Genomic DNA, 23,199 nt, shown 5'->3' with positions numbered 1-23,199 from the left:
TTCCTCAAAAATTGAATTTCAAGTCCAGCCAAACGTGATGAAACTGATTATGACATATTAAGCAGAAACATGAATATCAGCACACCAAATTTAAAAAAAAATCCCTTGTATTCAGTGTAAATCTACTAGAAATAAGGGAAATCAACTTACATTAAGATGAAGATAAGGATGACAAACTTATTTCAAGCAATAAGAGGTATATTAAGTCTATTAAATGTGTTAGAAATGTTCTTAATTTCAGAATATAACTTATTATAAATATTATTTTTTACTGGATCCAGACGAAAATGACTTAAATGTGTTAGAAATGTTCTTAATTTCAGAATATAACTTGTTCTAAATATTTTTTTTCTTACTGGATCCAGATGAAAATGACCAAGTTTAAAATTCAAATTCCCTAAATTCATTATTTTATAAATCCTTAAAAGAGTTTAGTACCATGCAATAGTGACTATCTGTTAGGTTTATCCAATACTATTCAACATCAAATATATTAAACTGATTGAAAAATTCGACTGACACAGTCTCAGATATTCAATATTATATTCATACATTTTTCATGTTAAATATTATGACATATTTGAAAGCATTTTGGGGTAAAAAAATATATATAAAATAAGCAAATTCTCTGCTTACTTTTCATCTGACAGTAGGTGAGTGACATTAGATGTGTGCTTTTGCTGTGAAGGCTGTGAAGGCTGTGTGTGCGCACACTGGCTCGTGAATGTCCACTAATCTCTGCAGCAGAATGGAGACCTGAAAGAGAAAAAAAACACAGCACTTTCAAAAATTCCACTGTCGGGGAACTTCTGCCGTCAATTCTCGTTCTCCTGCAATCAATATTTTATTGTATCACTTGTTGATTTCTCATTTTAAAAGGATGTGGCTTGCTTCTACATACCTATTTTTGTGCACTTTGCAGGTCTGTGTTATGGCCAATTGGGATTATGCAGAGCCTAAAGATCAATACTTGGAGGATGAAATTGACTACAAGGATCCCTGCAAAGCTGGTAATTACTATTCATCTCCCTTTTTAGTCAAATTTTGCTTAGATATTGCGACTCACTGGGTATGGAGGCACTTACAAACATTTTTTAAAAGTGTAGAATGTGTTCCTTAAATATATATGTGGTTTACATTGTACTTTTGCACGATTTGTTGAAATGGCTTGCATTAAGCATTCAGAAATTATTTACATACAATGATTATACTTGGTTTTGATTGACATTATTGTATATTAAGAGTAGGAGGGTTTCAAATGGTGTAAAACTACACTGCATCTTGAAAAAATCTGACTAATATTTGTCTCTTTATTGATTCAATTTCATAATATAACTAACCAGTGTCATACAAAATCTACTCTTTTAAACATAGTTGATTTTGTGTTAACTAAAAGCTCACATTAATGCTGAAGATGCAAAGAATCTTGTAATTAAGTGTATGAAATTGCCATTGGTTTTATAGGCCCGAATCATTAGTCAGTTTTGGGAATATCAAATCATTCGGGATTCCTTTCCACCTGTGACTTCCTGTAAAATCAAAACACACCGACACTTTTCTCCATGGTAGTTGCCTAGTGACAGGAGGTCACTGAGGGCATGCTGGAGCAGCGGTGGGTTCCTTTTAAAAATCCCTCTGGCATCAAAGTGGTGGGGTGCATGCACAGTGCAGAATTGACAAGTCATTTGCACTCACCATTTGCATGACTGAATTCAACTGAAAAAATCAAGTCTTTTTCAGACATTTTTTTAGTTATCACAAAGTACACATAAGCGTGGAACCTTTTGTTAGGGACAAGTGTCTGATACGCGAATGGTACTAAAAATATATGTTGTGTTTCTGACTGATATTCAGATAATAGTAGTTATTGGCAATTAATGCATGTTTATATTTTTGTTTGTTTTGTTTTTACTGCCATTATAATGTGGGTTTAATACTACACTCAATGAAAAGGAGAAGTATTTGGGCCAGATTGGGTTTATTTTGACTAGTCAATGAGTTAATTACAAATAGGATTCTTACATAAAACATCACTTGTTTTGGGGGTCAAATTAAAGATTTTAGGCTTGGTCTTACAATGCAGAAAATACATAAAAATATATGTATTCTATTTCCATACACTAAAATAAAATGACTACATTTAATCTCATTCCTACAGCAGCCTTTTTGGGGGACATTGCTTTGGATGAAGAAGAACTCCTCATGTTTAAAGACCGTCTCAAAACCAGAAGTCCACCAATGAATAAAACAGGTATGAAAAAAAAAATGCCATATACCAGACAAGTTGTGTTCCATTTTCTTTCTATAATTTTTGCAAATATTTATTTCAGAACAACATCCTTTTTGATTACCATTAAAAGACCTTGTAGCATTTTAAAGAACTAAGAACTTACTATATTGTCCATCTGATCTTTCATGTTAACATCTTCACTCCCTGCCAAACAGTCAGAAGGAGATCTGCAAATAGCTGGAGTTATCGACGCCATAATAGCAAGAGGAGGAAGAGGGCAGCCACTTCCAAATCAGAGCGAATTTGGCCTGATGGAATCATTCCATATGTGATCAGCGGTAATTTCAGTGGTATGTGCCAACAAAAATTGACCGTCGCATCTTGAAGCAGTCAAACGCTAATTCCCATTTTCTTTGCAGGTAGTCAGCGGGGCATTTTCCGACAGGCCATGCGTCACTGGGAGAAACACACTTGTGTAACGTTCACAGAGAGGATGACTGAAGAAAGCTACATTGTCTTCACTTACAGACCATGCGGGTGAACTGGGTGACCTCGTACTGATCGAAGGGTAAAACCGACCAAGCTTTGGCTCTTTCTGCATAAAGTGTATGTGTCTCTGCAGGTGTTGTTCTTACGTAGGAAGGAGAGGAGGTGGTCCTCAAGCCATCTCAATAGGGAAAAATTGTGATAAATTCGGTATTGTTGTGCACGAACTCGGACATGTGATCGGTTTCTGGCATGAGCACACGCGGCCAGATCGGGATGAGCACGTTAGCATCAGCAGAGACAACATTCAACCAGGTACTGCACTTTTAATTTTTTTTTTAAAGAGATTAATTTCTATAATGATAAATGTCTGCACATCAATAGGACAGGAATACAACTTTTTTAAGATGGAGCCAGGTGAGGTCGACTCACTTGGTGAAGTGTATGACTTTGGCAGCATCATGCATTATGCCAGGAATACGTTCTCCAGGTAAGCACAAAATACTTCACTATATATATGCATATATGTATCCATATACATATGCATATACATATACATGTACATATACATATTCATGTACTTATACATGTACATATACATGAACATATACATATGCATATGCACATACATATACATATACATATACATACACTTCCAAAATATTTTTCAATGCACTAATTCTATGGTACGAGTACTACTACTACTCCCTCTATTGGTACTTGAACGACTGACTCAATTATCTATTTTTCCAATCACTTCAGTTCCTCTTTTTAGTTTCTCACTAATATAGACGTCCATCTGAAGTGGGGGGTTCAAAATGATTGGATGTCTAATACTGTCCATGACAGCTAAGATGTCAATATTTGTCCCGATAGTGGTATATATTTATTTATAAATTAATGTTCGAGAACCAGTGCACCAACCTATTAGTTCACGTTGTGTTCCAATGTCATTTTTTGTTGTTCGTCATGTGTCAACCCAGGCTAAATAAAGACATGGTAGGCTTTGTTGAATAATTTGAGCTGAAGTGGCCGTTTTTACCGCTGGCATTCAGGGGCGCGCTCCACTGAACTGGCTGGCAAAGGCCAAAAGCCCCCCATTCAATCCGTGTTTGCACATGCCTGCTATTCACTGGCGCATCACCATGGGAACCACACAAAAGTTTGCCCTGAACCCACTGTGAGATTTTTAAAAGATTATCAATAAAGCAACAAGGGTTCAGTAGATTAGGAAACTAATCAGTCTGTTTGTATGAGTGTTAACCTCTAATTGCGCACTTGAATTGCACTTACTGTTTTTTTTTTTTTTTTTTTTACCCAGAAGTGTATTCTTGGACACAATCTTTCCACGTTATGATGTCAATGGAGTCCGGCCCTCAATTGGACAAAGGGTCAAACTCAGCAAAGGGGACATTGAACAAACACTTAAACTCTACAAATGTGCAAGTAAGATGCATTTTGTTGTGCTTTTTGAAAGAGTCACTCTCATGTTCAATTAAAGTGATGTTATGTGGTTATTATAGGGTGCGGGGAGACTTTGCAAGACAGTACGGGAAACTTCTCCTCCCCTAATTTTCCCAATGGCTACTCTGCTGATGTTCAATGCGTGTGGAGGATCTCTGTTACACCTGGAGAAAAGGTCATTCACAATTTAAGCTATTATTTCACCAAATGCAAGGCAATTTTATACAAGATCTTTATTTGGAATACAGCGAAATTATTTGGATGTTTTTTGAATGAAAGGATGAACAAAGTCTGATTTTACAATTTCCAAAGCACACTGGCTAACTTGAATGAAAGTCACTTTTTTCTATATTTGTGTGCATAATTATCCCAAAATAGCACTAAAATAAAATAATTTTTAATGGTTTTAAAAATACTTAGTATAATAATAGCACTTCTATTGAGAAAAAGTGAACATATAGTTTTACTTCCATAAGAGGGAGACATTACACAGTCAAAACCAAGTGTCATTCTACTTCTACTAGTCATTGGTTCTCTTTCAGATAGTTCTGAATTTCACCTCAATGGATGTCTTCAAGAGTCACTCATGCTGGCACGACTACGTCGAAGTCCGAGACGGCTTCTGGAAAAAAGCTCAGTTGAAAGGTTTCCAAATGTCAACAAGCATGTTAATTCATTCATGTTGTCTGATTCACTTTCATCATTTCAAATGATTTGTCAAGGTCGTTTTTGTGGGGACGCCATCCCCGATGTTATTGTCTCAAGCGACAGTCGACTTTGGATTGAATTTAGGAGCAGCAGTCGCTGGTCGGGTAAAGGCTTCTCGGCCATGTACGCAGGTATGGCGAACGGCATGCTTGTCATTTCCCATGAGGTTGTTATTTTTCATGTGTCGTCCTTGTGAACAGCTATCTGTGGTGGGGAGGTAGAGCGAGACAGTGGCCAAATCCAGTCCCCCAATTACCCTGATGATTACCACTCCAACAAAATGTGTGTGTGGAAAATCACTGTGGCAAAAGGTTATCAAGTGGGTCTCACTTTCCAGTCATTTGAGGTAAAATTAAAAGACCTTTTTAATTAACTTTTATTGGAGACTAAAATCAATTGCATGTGACATGATTAATTTACTTTATGACAGTGTTTTGGGTCTTTATGTAATACTATACTTATTATATGTGGCTAAAATGTTATGCAGTGCAATTTGTTTCAAAATGTTGTTGTTGATTTTAGCTGGAGAGCCATGATAGTTGTGCTTACGACTATGTGGAAGTGAGGGATGGTGGTTCGGCACATTCCCCCTTGCTGGCTCGCTTTTGTGGCTATGAGAAACCAGGCAACATCAGAAGCAGCACCAACCAGCTCTGGTTTAAGTTCGTATCTGACGTCTCGGTCAACAATGCCGGCTTCTCAGCCAGTTTCTTTAAAGGTCTGTCTTGCACGCTCCTACTTTGCTGTTTTATTTTTATTTATTTTTTGGTTTAAAGACGTTATTCTTTGCTTTTGGTTTTCTAGAAATGGATGAGTGTTCGAGACCTGATAATGGTGGATGTGAGCAGAATTGTCTGAACACTCTGGGCAGCTACAGATGTGCCTGTGATGCGGGGTACGAATTGGCTGCCGACAGGTCAAGTTGCCACAGTGAGTGCACTTAAGATTCTTAAAATGAAAGATAAAAAAAAGACCTAAATATTGCAGATTTGGTTGGTTTAGGCTAGGTTGTACTCACCCTAGTGAGACTTGGTTATTAAAAATGAGCTGATGGTATAAAACATTGATAAAATGTCTATCTTTAGGTCATGTGATACAATTACAGAGTATGTAAAGGTAATTCAACATAGTTAATCATTGACTGCCAAGGCTTTTTAACTAAATGTGTCTTTTAAAGGATCAAAAGTGTGTTTTTTATAACAGGAATCATTGTCAAAACTCTATAAGCATTTCTTTCCAACAGAAGCAAGCTGTGGCGGCTATATAACCAAACTAAATGGCTCCCTGACCACTCCTGGATGGCCTATGGAATACCCTCCTAACAAAAACTGTGTTTGGCTACTGGTAGCACCCATCCAGTATCGCATCACTTTGGTTTTTGATTTCTTTGAGACAGAAGGCAACGATGTAAGTTTCGAAGGGATACAAGTGTACTAATTACGAATCACTGCTAATATTCTAACCAAGTTGCTACCTTCAGGTGTGTAAATATGATTACGTGGACGTACGCAGTGGTGCAAGCTCTGACTCAAAGCTTCATGGGAAGTTCTGCGGGGCAGAAAAACCACAAGCCATCACATCGCCGCAAAACAACATGAGAATCGAGTTTAAGTCGGACAATACTGTCTCCAAACGAGGATTCAAGGCTCACTTCTTTTCTGGTAAGTCATCATTTTCATCTTCTGGTGTGTGTGGCTCCAGTTTTTTTTACCTAGGTCTACAATGTCTTCTGTGTCTTATGTCTGTATTGCTAAATTTCCCAAATACGGGATGAAATAAAGTTCTAACCTATTCCTTTTGCAACTTGTATACATATACTCTTTCTACTTTGTGCTTATGTTTTAGATGTTGATGAGTGCTCGCAAGAAAACGGTGGTTGTCAGCAACAATGTGTGAACACCATGGGAAGCTACAAATGTCAGTGTCGTGGTGGCTTCGTTCTACATGACAACAAGCATGACTGCAAGGAAGGTGAATACCTGTTTCTGTTATCCACCAAGGACTTTTTTGCAGCCTTTATATTTCAAAACAAATAGGTGGTTGGCCTTGGTTAATGCATCCATACATAGGATCACAATAAGTTAATTTCTTTCTTTAATGATTCACTTCTACTGATAGAAAAAGCTCTAATTAAATGTTTTGCAACACAGTTACTGTGATTATGTCACGAATTGTAAATATTAAATAAAATATGCCATTAAAATTTTATTAGAAAAGGTTTTAAGAGGAACTACTTTTAAAAGTGAATTGCCATTGATCAATAAGTAGTGAAAAACTAAAGTGAAGGGTTATTTGCCAAGAAATTTGAAGCCAATTATATCCTAAAAAATCTGGGATGGCCTTGTCTGGATGATAATTTGGTGAAATCAGGTTCCCTTACCCAAGAAATTTGCTTATTATTGACTTATATTCTGTTGGAAATACATCAGTGATTTTTTTTAAGGTGTAAAGAATTGCCTAAAAATCCTGTTAAACCAGCTGAACATTTAATAACCACAAATGCTACTAAGTATAGGAAAAGAGGAACTCATGTAATAATCAAATGACGCAGTATTGTTGTGAAATGTTTTTTTTTCCCCAGCGGGTTGCGATCTCGAAGTCAACGGCCCTTTCGGCATAATCAGTAGCCCCAACTGGCCTGACAAGTACCCCAGCAAAAAGGCCTGCACTTGGACTCTGTCCACCACTCCGGGTCATCGAATCAAACTTGTAAGTCTTCCACAAAGTATTTAAATATGGCTGATTTCCCCATTTTTTTCACTTTGGTCTCCAGGCTTTCAACGAGATTGAAATGGAGGCTCATGCAGAGTGTGCTTACGACCATTTGGAAATCTTTGACGGGGCCGATATCCGTGCCCCCAGTTTGGGTCGTGTCTGCGGTACCAAGAAGCCTTCTCCGATCACCTCCAGCGACAATACGATGTTCTTAAGTTTCATCTCGGACAATTCGGTGCAAAAAAGAGGCTTTGAGGCCTCCTATGCAGCAGGTGATAGAATACCATCAAATATGACGTGTTTGTTACAAAAAGAAGCGTCCTTTCCTTTTTTTTCTTCCTCAAGGCTCGTCAATTTAAGCCTCTCATTTTTCCAATGTGGTCGCTCCAGAATGCGGAGGAAGCCTTCGCGCTGAGGTCAAGACCAAAGATTTGTATTCTCATGCACAGTTTGGAGATAACAATTACCAAGGAAACGCTGACTGTTTATGGGTCATCTCCGCTGAGAAGGGTTACGGAGTAGAGCTCTCCTTTCAAGTCTTTGAGATCGAGGAGGAACCCGACTGTGGGTATGATTACGTCGAGCTATACGACGGGGCTAACGTCAACTCGCCGAGGTTGGGGCGATTCTGTGGAGCTTGGGTAAATATACACAAAATGCCAAACTACAATATAGCTTCAAATAGAGCCAAATTAGAATAATAACTGACCATAGCAAAAAAAAAATAATCTCCCCTTATTAGCTGCATTCACATTTTATCGTTATATGTTTTATTGAAACACAAAATCAGCACAATTAGCTAGAAAAAGGCAGTTGGTCATAAAAAAAAACAACCTTAATCTTTGCTTACTTTCCCTTAGCCATTCTGCACAAATAAATGTCTAGAATAGATGATTACCGTATTTTCCTGACTATAAGGCGCACCACATTAGAGGGTGCACTGCATTATAAGGCGCACCCTCAATGAATGACATATTTTATTTTATTTTCCATATATAAAGCACATTGGATTATAAGGCACCCTCTGTCTATTTTGAAGTGCATTTGACTGGCATAAGACAATGCAAGATTTTCATTTTCTGTCTTTTTCTACTGTCTCAGGGTCCAGAAGAGATCTACTCTGCAGGAGATGCCCTGGTGTTAAAATTTCACTCGGATGACAGCATCGGTAAAAAAGGTTTTCACGTACACTACACAAGCACAAAGTTCCAGGACACTTTACATGTGAGTAAGTGACTCAACAAACAAACAAACTGTAAAGCCCCGACTTAAATACAGACTTGAAGCCAATCGTTTTCTCCGCCACGCCCATTCCAACCAGCAACAGACTTGTAGAGACATACCACAAAAACCACAAATGTACCACTCACATCTGTTAGACAAATTACATATTTACTCACTGTTTTATAGCTTTGGATGAACACTAAGGACTTGTTTTCAGTAGTGATTCTATGGGGGTTTTGCCTCACGTTTTTGTAGCGTGGGGAGGATTTTAAATGCACACAAGGTGGAAAAACAAGAAGTAATTGCACACACTAATGAGAGCAATTTCTGTTGCATCCTTGCACGCGATATTGTTGCACCGATAGTAGTGTCGGTAATGATACAATAAGGTTTACATCCTTAAAGTGTATTCCTTCCTATTCTAATTTATTGTAACTGACTTGATTTAAAACCGTAAAATACTGTATTTTTAGTTCATTTAGGTTGCAAAGTATTGATGAACAATATGTGTAGTAAGCTACTGATGGCGCTTTTAGAAGTCCCTTTTACTAAACAATAACAATAAATCCAATATTTTCCAAAATTTGACATCATTAGAGTCTGTGTGCCTTTTTTTCGCAGTCATAAAGAAAATTGTCAAATCTTTGCGCGTTAAAACACTGAATACAACAAAACAACATGAATCAGTCCAAAAAAATTCACTCATATTTTGTAAAGGAATATACTTTATTACATAGATATATATATAACAAATGCGTCAGTAGATCCAGTCCACAGACTTAGTACATCAGTCTAAATATACTTGGGGGGTCTCATTCTATTACTTCACAGTGTTTAAATCTTTGGCATGAAAACCTTAAGAGGCTCATTTTCGTGCACTTTGTCAAGAAAACCCAAGTTGAAATAAGGAAAGAGTGTCTCGCTAAAGTTCTCCCGAAAGGTGTAAAGGTGTGTCATGGTTTCTGCATTGTAAAAAGACACTAGACCTCTCTTGTAGTCCAGGTACACCCCAATCCTGGCCAGCGGCTCTTCCAGGGACAGAACTGACGGCGGGGACGTACCCGCCATGTACTGTATGCCGTAGGAGAGCGAGAGTGTCCAAAATCCGTTCGCCGGAAGCGCTTTGATGACTCCCTTTCTGGGCACCGATTCCCGGGCCACTCCCACAGTCCACACGGTGCTGCTGTAAACTTCGATCTCCCAGTAATGTCGTCCGTGGGTGAAACCTTGGCTCCCCAGCAGCGACAGGGCGGCGTTGAACCTGTATGGATTGTCCTCCACGGCGTGGTTAAAGGTCTGGTAGCGAACGCAGGTCAGTGACGAGGTAAGACTGAGCCAAGGGTTGGCTGTGCTGGAGTTTAATGTAATGGCTGCAGGCACTGAAAAGTAAATGAAAGGCTTTATGAAATGCTATAAATTGTCAGTCCGTGCCAATGTAATTGGTTGGTGTTTTTTGTTTTTAAAACAAAAAATAGTGTTAGCTGTGGTTGTCAAAATTGCACTGTTAAAAAATGGTCAAGACGTAAGAAATTGACTGCCAAATTAACAATATTACTACTGTGATAAGGGCTACATTTTAAAGTGTTAAACTCCCATTTTTTGCAGTCTTCATCACCAATATTTATCAAACATATTTAACTAATTCACTGCCCTTAACCATGACAGACTTCCCAGAAAATGGGTTCGATTCTGTGGTGATGATGACAAAGGTCAAAGAGGTCATTTAAGGAAATTCTCTATAACTCAAGAACAAATAAAGGGATTGTAGACATTGAATCCATTTCAACTGTGGTGATCATGTTTCACTGTCATTGACACCAAAGGCCAATCCAATTTGACTAGGGTGTTGGCAACATAAGGTAAGAAGGTCAAAAATGTTGCAAAATTGATGACGATAAAAGTTTGGCAACCAGAGCTCCCACTATTTGACTGTTATTTTTAATTGTGTAAATGTCAGCCTTGTTTTCTATGGTACATTAAATACTTAGTAGGAGTGATTCAAGTACCTGGGTAAATACTGCCTTTCATAGATTTCCACACTCTGTACTGCAGAGGCCCCGCAAATCGTCCTTCACACAGACTGGGAGGCGTAAAAGCTGGCTTTTCGAACTTGAGCGATGGCCTGCCAACAATAGCAAACGGAAGTCATGAAAACAAATCTGTAGCGTGCTTTTTTTTCTCCCCCACTCACCTCTGCGGCGAAACCTTGATACTCTGAAACAGGAGAAGGACGAGAGAGCAGTGATTAGTTTTCTTGAGTGTTGCGGAACACAAGACAAGGCTTTTTTTCCACATTACATCAACATCTACGCTCACATACTTAATCCCACCCAGCGGGAGCTCCCAGCGGCCGAGGGGAGGGAGGAAAGTCCCGCGGCCTCGGCCAGAAACTGGCTCGAAACTACACTCCTTATCCTCCCGCATCAACAAGTGAGCTCACTGGTTTACATCCTGTCCAGCAGAGACTCTTTTGTTATCGGGGAAGCCAGAACGACTTGACCCCTTGAAACAGAGCATTTGGCTTCCTTCAGATCGTACGCAGACTTGACAGGAAAGACAAAACAGTCCCACCCAGCTCAGTGAGGTTTACTGTTCTCCTCTGTCTGCTCTGCCTTTGAAATTAAAACCTCAGCATTTTTTTCCTCTGTGATCGCTCCAAAAAGCTGACTCAATGCAAACTACTCAAGAGGGGGATTCCGTTTGAATTTACCCGCAGGAGAATGAAGGCGTCGTGCTCCTTCAGTTTGTCTTGTATCTCTTGTAGCGCCCTCTGCAGTCGCGAAATCTCCACGCAGAGAAGGGCCTTGTGCTCGTCCAGGCGGATTAACTCACGGCGCTCCTCTGTCTTCAGTTTCACCTGTAGCATTTTCTCCTCTTGGTAAAGGAACTGATGTAGGTCGCTAAACTGGGCCTCGATGCGCTGCTTCAGGTCCGCCGTGTGCTCCTGGGAAACGGGGTGTCGTACACATCCATGTAGTTATGAAAACGTGGAAAAATGCATTAGAATCCAGAGGGTAAAAATTGGACATTTGGATTAGGAATTCCTGGTTTGTGACACCACAACAGGAACTTTTCTAACACTTGTTATTCTTCTCACCTTTAGATTTTTGACTTCTTCCTCGGCTTCCCTGTCACACTGCATAGCAGTGTTGAGCTCAGCTTTGAGGGAATCCACGGAGCTGTTCAGTGACGCCTGATTGGAGGAACCAAAAGAACCATTTACACACAGAGTACAGGACCAAAGACCATATCCTTCAACTCCAGTAACCCCAGGTGTGTATATTACATATTTCTACCAAAACTTTTAAACAGGGTTTACATAGGCCACAAGAGAAACCTGAAATTTATAGTGTGAATTCTTTTGGCATTATCAAATCTCCCCCTTAGAATTGAAAACATAGTGCTGCCTGTTTCTTTTTACCATTCATCCGTCCATTCGCTGAAGTACTTCTTATTGCTGTGATAACAAGACAACCAGAACATTGACTCTTACACAGCATTACACAATTAAGACTCTTTAATAAACCCAACGCTCAGCCTTTTTTTTATGGAGGAGGAAGCTGCTTTATGAAGAAAAGCCCACACAATCACATATAAAACATGCAAACACACACGTACGCAATCTCAGAACTGTAAAACCCTTGGAACTCACCCTATACTTGAGCTCAGCATCTTGCACACACATCATAGTATGACTTCTGTGCTCCTGAGAGATTCCACACACCAGACACACCAACTCCTGATCTTCCTCGCAGTAGAGTTTCAGCTCTTCTCGATGCCGGCTACAACGCGGCACGGGTGGCGGCGTTTCCACCACCCCGTCCAACAACCCGTTCCTTCCACCACTCTCCTCCAATCCGTGACAGTAGCTCTCCACGATATTCGCCACAATCCGGTTAGGCCTGTAGCTCTCCCCACCAAACACTTTCCTGCACTGAGGGCAGGAGCCCGAAAGACATTGACTGTGGCCTCGGGGTCCATTCCAGTATCCCTCGATACAGCCACGGCAAAAGGTGTGGTCACAGGGCAGAGACACGGGCTGCTTGAAGAGGTCCAAGCAGATAGAGCATGTCAGATCTCGGCTGATTCTATTCGCCGAGCTTTTGGTCGCGGGAACCATGACGGGAGGCTGGCGCGACTTCTCCAAGTCTCCCTCTTTGGCTTTCCAGCTTTTCTTCTCTGGTTTAACCCCTTGGTTGAGCTTCTCCACATTCTGGAGATACACCGACTGGATTTTCTTGACTTCTTTCTGGTTTTTACTCATGTCTGCCCTCCCGTTTGCCGCCGGGTTTCTTCTGTATGCGGCCTCCTTCCTGTTGACCGGAGAAGTGTAGAAAAGGGGGAGGTGGAGGGGGAGCAGCCTCTCACATCCTCAGATAGCGTTGGGGAATCTCCTCCTCCCTGCTTCCCGCCTACGATTTCCAGACAGACGCAACACATCTCAGGCAGGAAACAGTGCTGGTGTTTGTTTTAACCGCGTCTGGGCGGCCACTGGGACAAAGACTCACGCCACAACCATCTTAATCTGCTGTGGAAAAATGTAAATCCACTTCATGTGCCTCCTGAAAAGCCATTCTGGGAGATTGCCATCTGTTTTTTGTGCAAAACTGAAACGAGTTGCAACAGGTCCTCACGGAAACATGGACTTTTGATGTCCCTCTTTGTTTTCACCACATACATTTTACGGAGTTAAAGTTAACCCTGAGTTTAAGTCGCACTGCCCAAAAATGTGCAGCGTAGATGGAAAAAAACAACAACATAATATTCTTTAGACTATAAATCGCACTGGACAAAGAACAGAATGAAGAGAAACAATATGCTGGAGTATTTTTGCATTTTTGGGAGCAGATTTTTTTTATAGAAAACAGGAATAGTAGTCAAATAGAGAAAACTGGGTTAATAGCTATCAACTAACATAATAACATTTTTCAGATAACTATAACATTTATTTAAAAAAGCAACATGATTTTTGTGGTCAAAGGAAAAAAGATATAAATAAAAGTCAGTGGGTATTAGTTCCAGGCCCAGCCAAACTATGAAAAAAGTCCAGTTTATAGTCCAGAAAATACGCTGAATGTGATATGATTGATAGGAACAACTAATCGTGTCGTATTGATATTATATTTCCATCCTTGCAAATAAATAAATAGATCGACTAACAAAACATACTATTGACAGTCAGCTCACTTTAAGCTAATCAATACAACCTAACAAATTCATTCAATTCTATACTTTTGGGGGATTTTTTTAATACACCAGAAGGGCTCGGAACAGCAAAAATTCTTTCTGCACTCTGGTTTTACTGACACATAATAACAGACCAGTGGAGGAAAATTGGCAGTGAGCATTTGTCTGTGAGAAGTAAATCAGTTCCCATCCCGTCCCCATGCGTGGGAGTATGAAAGGGCGGTAACAATATTGTTTACTGGGAGCCAAGTGGTCCTTGAATGTGCCACCAAAAGTTATATTTTACAGTATTTTACCACCCTTAGAAACGATGACATTTGGAATTTAGCATCTTTTTAAGATCACCGGATTAGGGTCATTGATTTATTTTCTTTTATATGAGCAATAATAGTCACTTGCCCCATTTTTAAAGGGTTAAAAATCTTAAGTTTCAACATAAAAGAGTTAAACTGGAATCTGCAAAGGGCTTAAAACTTTTACCTACTTTAGAAAGTGAAGTTAATTATGCAGTAACCTTCTTAGGTATGGATAAAGGGATGAAATGATAACTTGACAGCTTTCCATTTTAATTAAGCCAGTGGACCGATTCTGACTTAGGAGTTAATTAAAATGTTGCATTAGGATACCCTGTGCTTGCCATAGCTGGAATTATTAAGTATGTATACTTACTGTACAGTGTCATTTTGCATTTTCATATTTTAACTTAATTTTCATATTTTGTGATGAGCAGGGTTTTTTTCCACACTTTTTCTGGATGTACTGTAAAATGGCAATACAGAGATATAAAGTAAACATTACTCTCTGCAAAGAAAGAATATTGTCTAGAGTGTTGAGATGGAAGAAAACAACAGCGAGTTACTTTTTAATAAAATACTGTGTTCTCATAAATGAAGGGCATTATTACTTCTTAATCCCAATAGTTGTCATCTTTTTTTCATTCAATGGATGTTCAAGTTATGATTGAAGGTTATAAATTATTGTTATCCAGTGAGGTTCCTCACTATTATAGTTAGTATTTTGCACTTAAATGCTTTGGTTTTAATACTACTTCATATGAAAAAAAATGTCTGTGATATTTGTGCTCTGAAATGCAGTTTTTTTCTCTCTACAAGAGTATTTATACCTCATTTTACCTCATTTTATTAGTGTGCTTTTTTTTGCAAACCTATTTTAAAGTATTACAGACAGAAAACCTCAAAACCAACTTTAAATATAACATACAATAATTTCAAAATTAGCCTGATAACTGTTTGTCATATCATCATATTATGACAATTTCCATAGACATAACACAATATTTGTATTCATCACTCTGGTTAAGTGCAAATATATTTCTTTTTAACAGTTTTCTCTTCTTCCATTAATTTTGCCTCCATTCAAGTCAGGTAAGTGAGCAGATGTGCTCCTCCTCCTCTTTCCTGCTAACTAACTCCCCACTTCTCTTCTTTCTTTCTGTCTGTTTTTTGCATGCAGCTGCAGCTCACCGAAGAGGAGCAGGAAAACATCGTAACAACTTAAAAGGGGAATCGGACACAATGCAGGTAATTCATATTTGACATTCATTTATACTTATTTGTCTATCCACATGCTGCACTATGAATGGGATTGTATCTAGTTGGTCATTTATTAAATTCATTTTTCTCACCTCCTGTAATTTCAATGTCAAATAATCATGTTGCAATTAGTTATTTTTTCTTGTCAATTTGTAGGTTATCATTATTTGAAATGCTGTTTTCTTTGACCTCCACATAGTTTCTATAAATGGCCTTGATCTTTTATTAATGCAATTTTAAGGAGTGTGAATAATTGAGTGATGCCCTGCATGTGTTCTCTTTCACCCTCTTTTCTTATTTAAACAGAAGAAGCAGTCAAGTGCCCCTCACTACACAGTATTTTTAATTTATATACATTTAAAAACACTTCTACCTTCTTGGTGGCCATCTTTTGGGTGATAGAAAGACAACATGATGCTTATCTTTGCTATTTAAGTCTAGTTTAGTCAATCAAAACAAAAGACTGTCATATCTTGTTTTCAATATGAAAAGGGTAATCATAAATTAAAAAGGAGAAAAGAATCCAGTGCTTTTTAAATTTTGATACAACATCCAAAGGAGCTTTATTATCACTGACTTATTCATCTAGCTGCAGAGTCGCCTGAATGTGCTCAAGTGTCATGTGGCATGATGAAAATAACACGAATGCGCTTATTTTTAGAAGCACTCTAGAGAGAGAGAAATATTACATGTCCTCCTATACATCATCATTTGCTCATGATTTCTTTTAATTCTAATCTGCTACACTACATTTTAGAAAAATATTTTTTTTTTGAGTCTGCAAAGAGTTAAAACTACTTTCCAGGTTTCTCTCCATGCTTTTTTTGGTTTTTATTTTTCTTACATGCATTTTAATTGAATCCATTCATTAATGGCTGGCCCTGTCCATGGTGCTGAAAAAACAACAACACCATTCAGAGCCAATTCTTCCAGTAAAGTGGATGTTTATTGATGTAACAGGAAAGGAATATTCATTCTTTCATTTTCTGTACTGCTTCTCCTCACAAGAGTCACCGGGGTGCTGGAGCATATCCTGTTAATATTATGGCCTGCATGATAAAAATGATCTCTACATATGTGGATGCTGGGTCTTTATAGGGTATAATTTTGTTAATTTTAATTTTTTTGTATTACTTTTTTAAAAACAGTTACTTGACCCTGTAAAAGGTTAAAGCTTATTTAATGAAATTGACATTGGGAGTAAAAAAAATAAAGAAAAAAGGGAACCTAATGGTTGCGCATGTGAAATATATTAGCTATAAAAAGCACAAACTTAGGCACTGACTCGCTCTTTGTTTACATGATTCAACTTCAGTCATCAGGATTTGTTCTAAATCTAAAATACTGCATAGTCACTTAAATTTAAAGAAGTCACTAAATCACACATCCACATCAAGCAAGACTAGTTTCCAGGGTGGGAGGATCAAACACTATCTGGCAACTTAAAACATAACAAACTAGAAAATCATCGCAAATGACCGAAAATTGGCAAATGTTCTTGTAAATGTGCCATTACATTGAAGCTCACTGAATGCTGACTAGGCTTGTTCTTGTCCTCCTAAAGGCAGAAGGCAAACAGGTAGATGGCGGTCTGCTGCCTGATGGGAAAGAGGCCGGCCAGGCCGGACAGGCCGAGGGCTCCAAGTGGCAGAGACCCATATTTTCACGGAAATCTCTCATGAGATGCTGCCTGGTCAAGTGGATCATCGCTAGTACTTCTCAACAAGGACCAGGTATGAGGGCGTATTCTATTCTTAGTGTTTCATAACGTGCAGACGTTTGCCTTGAATTATTGACATAGGCCTTCTGCGCAGGGCAACAGCCTACCATGCACTCTACAGACATGACTGAGTCCACTTTTAAAAGCAGAACCAGATGTATTGAAAAGCTCCCTTTTAAATTTTACGTCATGACTTTGTTGCCATCTACTGGGCATCAAGCACAATTGCTGCAGCACACTCAATATGAAAATAGAAATGTTTTTTTCTGGTCGGAAATTGGGTCGATCACGTCATTTTATGTATTTGTTGTAGTATTAGCTCTGTATGGGCTTGTGTGGGTTTTCTTTGGGTGCTCTGGCTTCATCCCACATCCTAAAAACATGTTTTCTTGGATATTTAAACACTCAAAAATGCATGTAAGTGTTAATAGTTGTCTTTCTCCTTGCGCCCTGTGATTGGTTGGCCACTAAAGGTTGAAAACTAGACCTAAAAAAGTACACATTGCAGTTATTGTTGGAACAACACTAATAAAAAACTCAAATTCTTGAAACTCAGGTCGTTAAAATAACTATGATAGTGTAGCACTATGGCATATAAGCCACAAAAAAGTTTCCACAGGCAGCAAAATGCACCATCCCGCTTTCTCTAACCCCTTCTTAGACCAATATGTTACCTCTTAGCAATTGATTTACCCCCTGCTACTTAAACGCAGTCCATTATGTTATGCAAAGTCAGCAGTTGTGTACCACACTTACTTACCTTTTTCGGGCCTTCAACCCGCTTACAAACATTCAAATGTCGCGACTCCACGTCCACATAGACGTAAAACAGAACGTCACGACGGCCTCGACATGTCTACCCTGCGTATGTCTAGTACTTTAACCAGGCCCCCGTTTATCGGCTTGTGTTAAATGTGTTTTTAGATCAGCCATATTGACAAGCCGGGCTCCTTCACTCTTAAGTGCTGTTCATATATCCACAGCATCAGCGGATATGGATCATCACTTGTTTTTTTTTTGCTTTGCATTCTTCTAATGACTGAGCAAATAAAAACGAGCGGAAGGTTTCAAACCTTAACACACCCACATATGTAGGTGAGAGTGGATGGTGGCGGGTTGACACGGGTAACAATGGAGGTAGATGTGGATCATATGAGGGTATCAAAGCGTCTTATCATCATATTCCGACGGCATGTGGTGGAAGGATACTTCAACTTTGCATCTTTTTGGCTCGGATTGTTTCTAATGGCTTGTAACTTGCCCATGTCAACATTTTAAGCTGAATTTTTAACATCTTTTTTTTGTCCTGTACAATATCCAATGAGATGCCATAATGGGATTGGATGGCATGGAAATTATTGCAATTGCAGTTATTGTAGGGATGTTTTATTTTGTACTTAAACAATTTGGGATTTGTGATCCGTTGTCACAGGAAGGTAAGAAACATATTTATAATGTTAACTATTTAGAATATGTATCCAAAAAAAGATAAATATTGTTTTAGGATGGCATAAAAATGATGCATTGTTTGGTTGTAGTATTCTGTGGAATAACAGCATTGCAGAACAGAGTAGTACTTTTTTATGTGCTCAGTATAATGCAAGTATTTATCAGAGTACTGTAGTATTGACATATGTATAAATTAGGTTGGCAATCAGTATTAAGTGTGTTACTTCTTATTTTTTTTATCTCAAATCTCTTCCTTGGTCTTGTCTCTTCCCACTTTCCATTGATATTGCACTCTGTTAAGATGGTGAGTATATCCATTAAATTAGTTTGTCAATGCACTAGTTTGTCACTCATAGACCTCCAATCTATTTGAACTAAGAGGGGCGACAGCTTCATTTACTGTCTGCATTCCTAGTTCAAATGCATCTGACGTCTATCGCCATCAACGGTTTGGCCAATTTTGGCACACTCCTATATTTTCATAGTGGACATTTGGAATTCTCAATATTTTACAGTGTAGACATTTACTTTGAAAAAAAAATTACAACATTAAAGTTGTTAGTATTCTAGAAAATGACATCCAAAGTGTCCAAAATGAAAGTCCTTTTTTTATTACTCCATTAGCCCCATTAAAAAAACACACAATCTATACGCTTTTTTCACAGCACAATTTCTTCACATCACCTATGTCTGCATCCAGATGATAGCATTACCTACACTCTTTATTTTGTCCTTTTTTCCTACTGTTCTTACCGGCAAGTCATCAAAAAAAAAATCTCCCCACACTCCCGTGTTTATTTTTTTTCCTTTTCCACTCTCTTTCCATTCCTTCTGGCAGACACCAACGACGGTGACCTCGAGCTCTCCATGGTACGTCATCAACCTGAAGGCCTTGAGCAACTCCAGGCTCAGACTCAGTTCACCAGGAAGGAGCTTCAATCCCTTTACAGAGGCTTCAAAAATGTAAGAAATCTTCTAAAATATAGAAAACTGAGGTCAAAAAATGGATTAGATTAGACAAGTCTCTCCATTTGAAACTAAACAGACATCTCGACCTAGTTTAGTCCAAGAATGACATCTGTAATCAATATAATAAATGAAGATTCAACAACATTCTCAAACCCGTTCATGTCCTAAACTTGTTATTGTTATTCATAGCCTTTTTCCTCCATAATAGGAATGTCCCAGTGGACTTGTGGATGAAGAAACCTTTAAGATTATTTACTCACAGTTCTTCCCTCAAGGAGGTAAATAAGATTTTTAATATAAGTGAAATTATCTTTTTGCAATTTGTTTGTGTAACTTACAAAGCTTTTGATGGTTTAGATGCGACAATGTATGCACATTTCTTATTCAACGCCTTTGACATGGATGGAAGCGGCTCCATACGATTTGAGGTGGGAGGTCACGTGCATTTACAATGTTTTGTTTTGTTTTCTTCGTAATAATTGCAATTTCAATTACCCTAATAGGACTTTGTGCTGGGCTTATCTGTCCTGCTGCGTGGTTCGGTGACAGAGAAGCTACGCTGGGCCTTCAATCTCTATGATATCAACAAAGATGGCTACATCACAAAGGAGGTTAATACATTTTTTTTTAAATGTGGACTTACAATACTGCCATTAATTTTTGGAATTGAAATCTACCCCATACAACATAAACCTAATTTATTTAAAAATAAAGTAAAGACAAGTTTGATGTAGTTGCAGTTTTTTTTTTACTACAGATGGAGTTACAAAATGATTTAAACATGTTTACAAGAACACTTTAAATAGTGTCGTTTATGTGTTTCATTTAATTGAACCTTTTTTTTTTCAATTACAATAGTTGAATTTAGTTTTTGCCAACATATTATTTCAGTGTTCTGGATGTATAAAAGAAGAAATATCTTTCTCCTATTCCTCACAGGATATGTTAGCAATAATGACCTCCATCTATGACATGATGGGCAGGTACACCTTACCCAGTGTACGAGAAGATTCCCCCTACGAACATGTGGAGAAGTTCTTTCAGGTATAATTCCCTTAACCTTTTAATAAACGTGTAAATATACCCACTCGCTACATTTCAGAAAATGGATCGGAACCGAGACGGAGTGGTGACCCTTGATGAATTTATAGAAACCTGCCAAAAGGTAAACAAGGTCATTATTTTGCTCAGCATTCAATTAAATTGACTTATTTTTATGTATTTGAAACAGGATGAGAGTATTATGTCATCCATGCAACTTTTTGAGAACGTCATCTAACTTCGGGAGGAAGAACTGCAAATATCTCAGCCTAATTAAATCCTAGAAATCACTATAGTTTTTTTGAAATACTGTAATTCCTTAAACAGGAGTCTTATTCTACTGCTGAGTGTGCCAGGAGCCGTTTACAAGTCGGGTGTATTATGGTAGGAAGTTTTAATTTTTCTAAATTGTACCTACTTTTTGCTCTACATTATTTCTGATTGACAGATCACCAATATAGAAATATAGGTTTTTTTGCATCAAATTTTGCTCCCAAAAAGTGTCAATTTACAAATACATTGAAAGCATTTAACATTACAATACTTTTTTTTGGACTGTTGATTATGAATTTATCCTTGCAGATTAAATATTAGATGGGCAACACAGTATATTATAATATAAAAATATATAGAATAAAATAAGAAAACTGCCATGCCACAGCACTTTGCTTTCCTTACACATTCCAAAGATTGGACACTCGAAATTGCCCTGAGTGTGAATGATTGTTTGTCTCCTTGTGCCCTACGAGCCAGAAGTCAGCTGGGATAGGCTCCAGCACCCCCTGTGACCCTAGTGCAGATAAAGTGGTTCAGAATATGAGATGAGAACTACCACAGCGTCATCTAGTGGGAGCTTTCTCCTACTTCTCATGTGAGTAAAATTTAGAGATGCAATTTGTTGGTTTTGTCTATATTATCTTGTGTTGAGTGTCAACATGAAAAAAATAAATGTATAATATGATGGAAAGTTAATGTCTACAATAATTCACAATATATATTTATATGGATGTATAGAATAAGCTTATTTAGACTTTTTTTTGGAAATATATTGTTCCTTAGTGATAGAAGAATTCGCATTTTAGAACAGTTCTGATTGAATTAGGTGAGAATCAGTATGAGGATGATATATAGCAGTGATTGGAAACTAATATTAGACAGCAAACAACTCAATTTTGCACAAATTCATAATAATAAATAAGATTTGGCTAATAATTCTGAGAGAAATATTACATTTAAAAAGTTCACTTTGCCTCTTACTATCCTAAATGATGAAAAATTGCTATAAACTAGTTTAAAATCCATTTTTTATGTCTCCCTTACTAGATACTATCTTTGTTTTGGATAAAAGTGTTTAAAAGCACTATAAGGCAGAGCTTTGTTCAGCCTATTCACAGGGTTTAATTCTGCTGTCAGGCCAGATTATATAAACGTGCAGCTTAAAAAACTAAAACAGACATGTATTATATTTTTAACGTTAATGATGAGGTATGAAATTAGCCTTACTGGTAAAATCAGGGCTCAGGTCATTTGAGTTGAACGTTTTGAACCACAAACAAACATTTGTGGCATCCTCTGCTTATGTGCCCAATAATGGCACATGACCCATAGTGTGGGGGGGTCAGCAAAAATCATTCAACCTGTACTGTATTATTCATCTTAACCAATAGGGATTCTGTTTTTGTGAGGGTGGGGTTTGGTTGCTTTTGGTCTAGAACTAATTAGGGAAACCTTCTGGATTGAATGGACTGCCTCATCAGCACCACATCATCAGTGTGGGACACTACGGAAAGGTAAACACACTATTGGTTCTTTCTCTTAGCTATTTTGGTCTTATTTAATTTTTTGACAGAGTAAATGTTGATTTTATGAAATGATAAAAACCTAGAATAATATCACATTTTTTATATAATATATTTATTTCATTTGACCAAACTATTAATCCAGAATATCTGTTTCATGGTATATTTTTATGTATTTTTGCTCAGCTTTTCATTTGATTCTTTTAACTTTTATCTGCAAATACTCTAACGTGGCCATTAATTCCAGGTTTTGTTACTTTTTTTTTTACATTTTTTAGACTAGAAATAAATACAATATTGTTTACTCTTTTCCCTACTTTTACATATTCATACATGTTCCATATAATTGGTATACTTTCATCATTTTCAAAGCTTTTAGGGGGTAATATTGAAGACCTTAGCACATATTCTGCTAATTCAATATAAAATATGCTTCTACTTAAGAAAAATCCAAGTTACAAAGCCACTTTTGGACCCAATTTTATAAGTAGAAGTACTTTTATGGATACACAATAGTGCCATTTGCCTCCCATAACAAAATAAATGCATGCCTGATATACAGTATGGAGTCCAATCTACATTTCTTGATGTATTATGTCTTTTTGTAGGACCTCCAGAAAGTGATGACAGGCCAGCAGAAGCTTGTGTCAGTGT

The 23,199-nt window shown here is 37.9% G+C and overlaps 3 protein-coding genes across 5 annotated transcripts; 2 read left to right on the top strand and 1 right to left on the bottom strand.

Annotated features, from left to right (window-relative positions):
* The first annotated feature begins 727 nt into the window (after positions 1-727).
* Positions 728-9,409, top strand: LOC144210214 (bone morphogenetic protein 1-like). 2 transcript variants are annotated; one of them, XM_077736734.1, is made up of 20 exons: positions 728-1,010; positions 2,159-2,251; positions 2,446-2,580; positions 2,650-2,767; positions 2,853-3,031; positions 3,101-3,206; positions 4,038-4,162; positions 4,240-4,355; positions 4,723-4,825; positions 4,903-5,019; positions 5,089-5,234; positions 5,411-5,606; positions 5,693-5,818; positions 6,132-6,295; positions 6,369-6,549; positions 6,734-6,859; positions 7,470-7,597; positions 7,662-7,875; positions 7,994-8,244; positions 8,705-9,409. In XM_077736734.1, the coding sequence occupies exons 1-20, from the start codon at positions 881-883 to the stop codon at positions 8,837-8,839; spliced, it is 2,889 nt and encodes a 962-aa protein (XP_077592860.1). In that variant the 5' UTR covers positions 728-880; the 3' UTR covers positions 8,840-9,409. The 2 variants fall into 2 exon arrangements, with proteins under 2 accessions (XP_077592860.1, XP_077592861.1); XM_077736735.1 differs by lacking the exon at positions 8,705-9,409 and having other exon boundaries at positions 7,949-8,082.
* Positions 9,410-9,587: 178 nt separating this feature from the next.
* On the bottom strand, positions 9,588-13,307 carry trim69 (tripartite motif containing 69). Its single transcript, XM_077738097.1, has 6 exons — positions 12,480-13,307; positions 11,925-12,020; positions 11,538-11,771; positions 11,019-11,041; positions 10,834-10,949; positions 9,588-10,206 (listed from the first exon to the last, which is right to left on the bottom strand). The coding sequence occupies exons 1-6, from the start codon at positions 13,089-13,091 to the stop codon at positions 9,662-9,664; spliced, it is 1,626 nt and encodes a 541-aa protein (XP_077594223.1). The 5' UTR covers positions 13,092-13,307; the 3' UTR covers positions 9,588-9,661.
* A 2,123-nt stretch (positions 13,308-15,430) lies between these two features.
* Positions 15,431-21,707, top strand: LOC144210965 (calsenilin-like). 2 transcript variants are annotated; one of them, XM_077737937.1, is made up of 9 exons: positions 15,431-15,555; positions 17,132-17,300; positions 19,575-19,699; positions 19,914-19,983; positions 20,063-20,133; positions 20,209-20,316; positions 20,645-20,749; positions 20,808-20,870; positions 20,937-21,707. In XM_077737937.1, exons 1-9 carry the CDS (start codon positions 15,550-15,552, stop codon positions 20,982-20,984), a joined length of 765 nt encoding a protein of 254 aa, XP_077594063.1. In that variant the 5' UTR covers positions 15,431-15,549; the 3' UTR covers positions 20,985-21,707. The 2 variants fall into 2 exon arrangements, with proteins under 2 accessions (XP_077594063.1, XP_077594064.1); XM_077737938.1 differs by lacking the exons at positions 15,431-15,555; positions 17,132-17,300 and adding an exon at positions 17,861-18,723.
* The last annotated feature ends 1,492 nt before the right edge of the window (positions 21,708-23,199 follow it).

The sequence above is a fragment of the Stigmatopora nigra genome, chromosome 17 (assembly GCF_051989575.1).
Source record: "Stigmatopora nigra isolate UIUO_SnigA chromosome 17, RoL_Snig_1.1, whole genome shotgun sequence".
Lineage (NCBI taxonomy): Eukaryota > Metazoa > Chordata > Actinopteri > Syngnathiformes > Syngnathidae > Stigmatopora > Stigmatopora nigra.
This window is presented reverse-complemented; position numbering and strand designations above follow the sequence as displayed.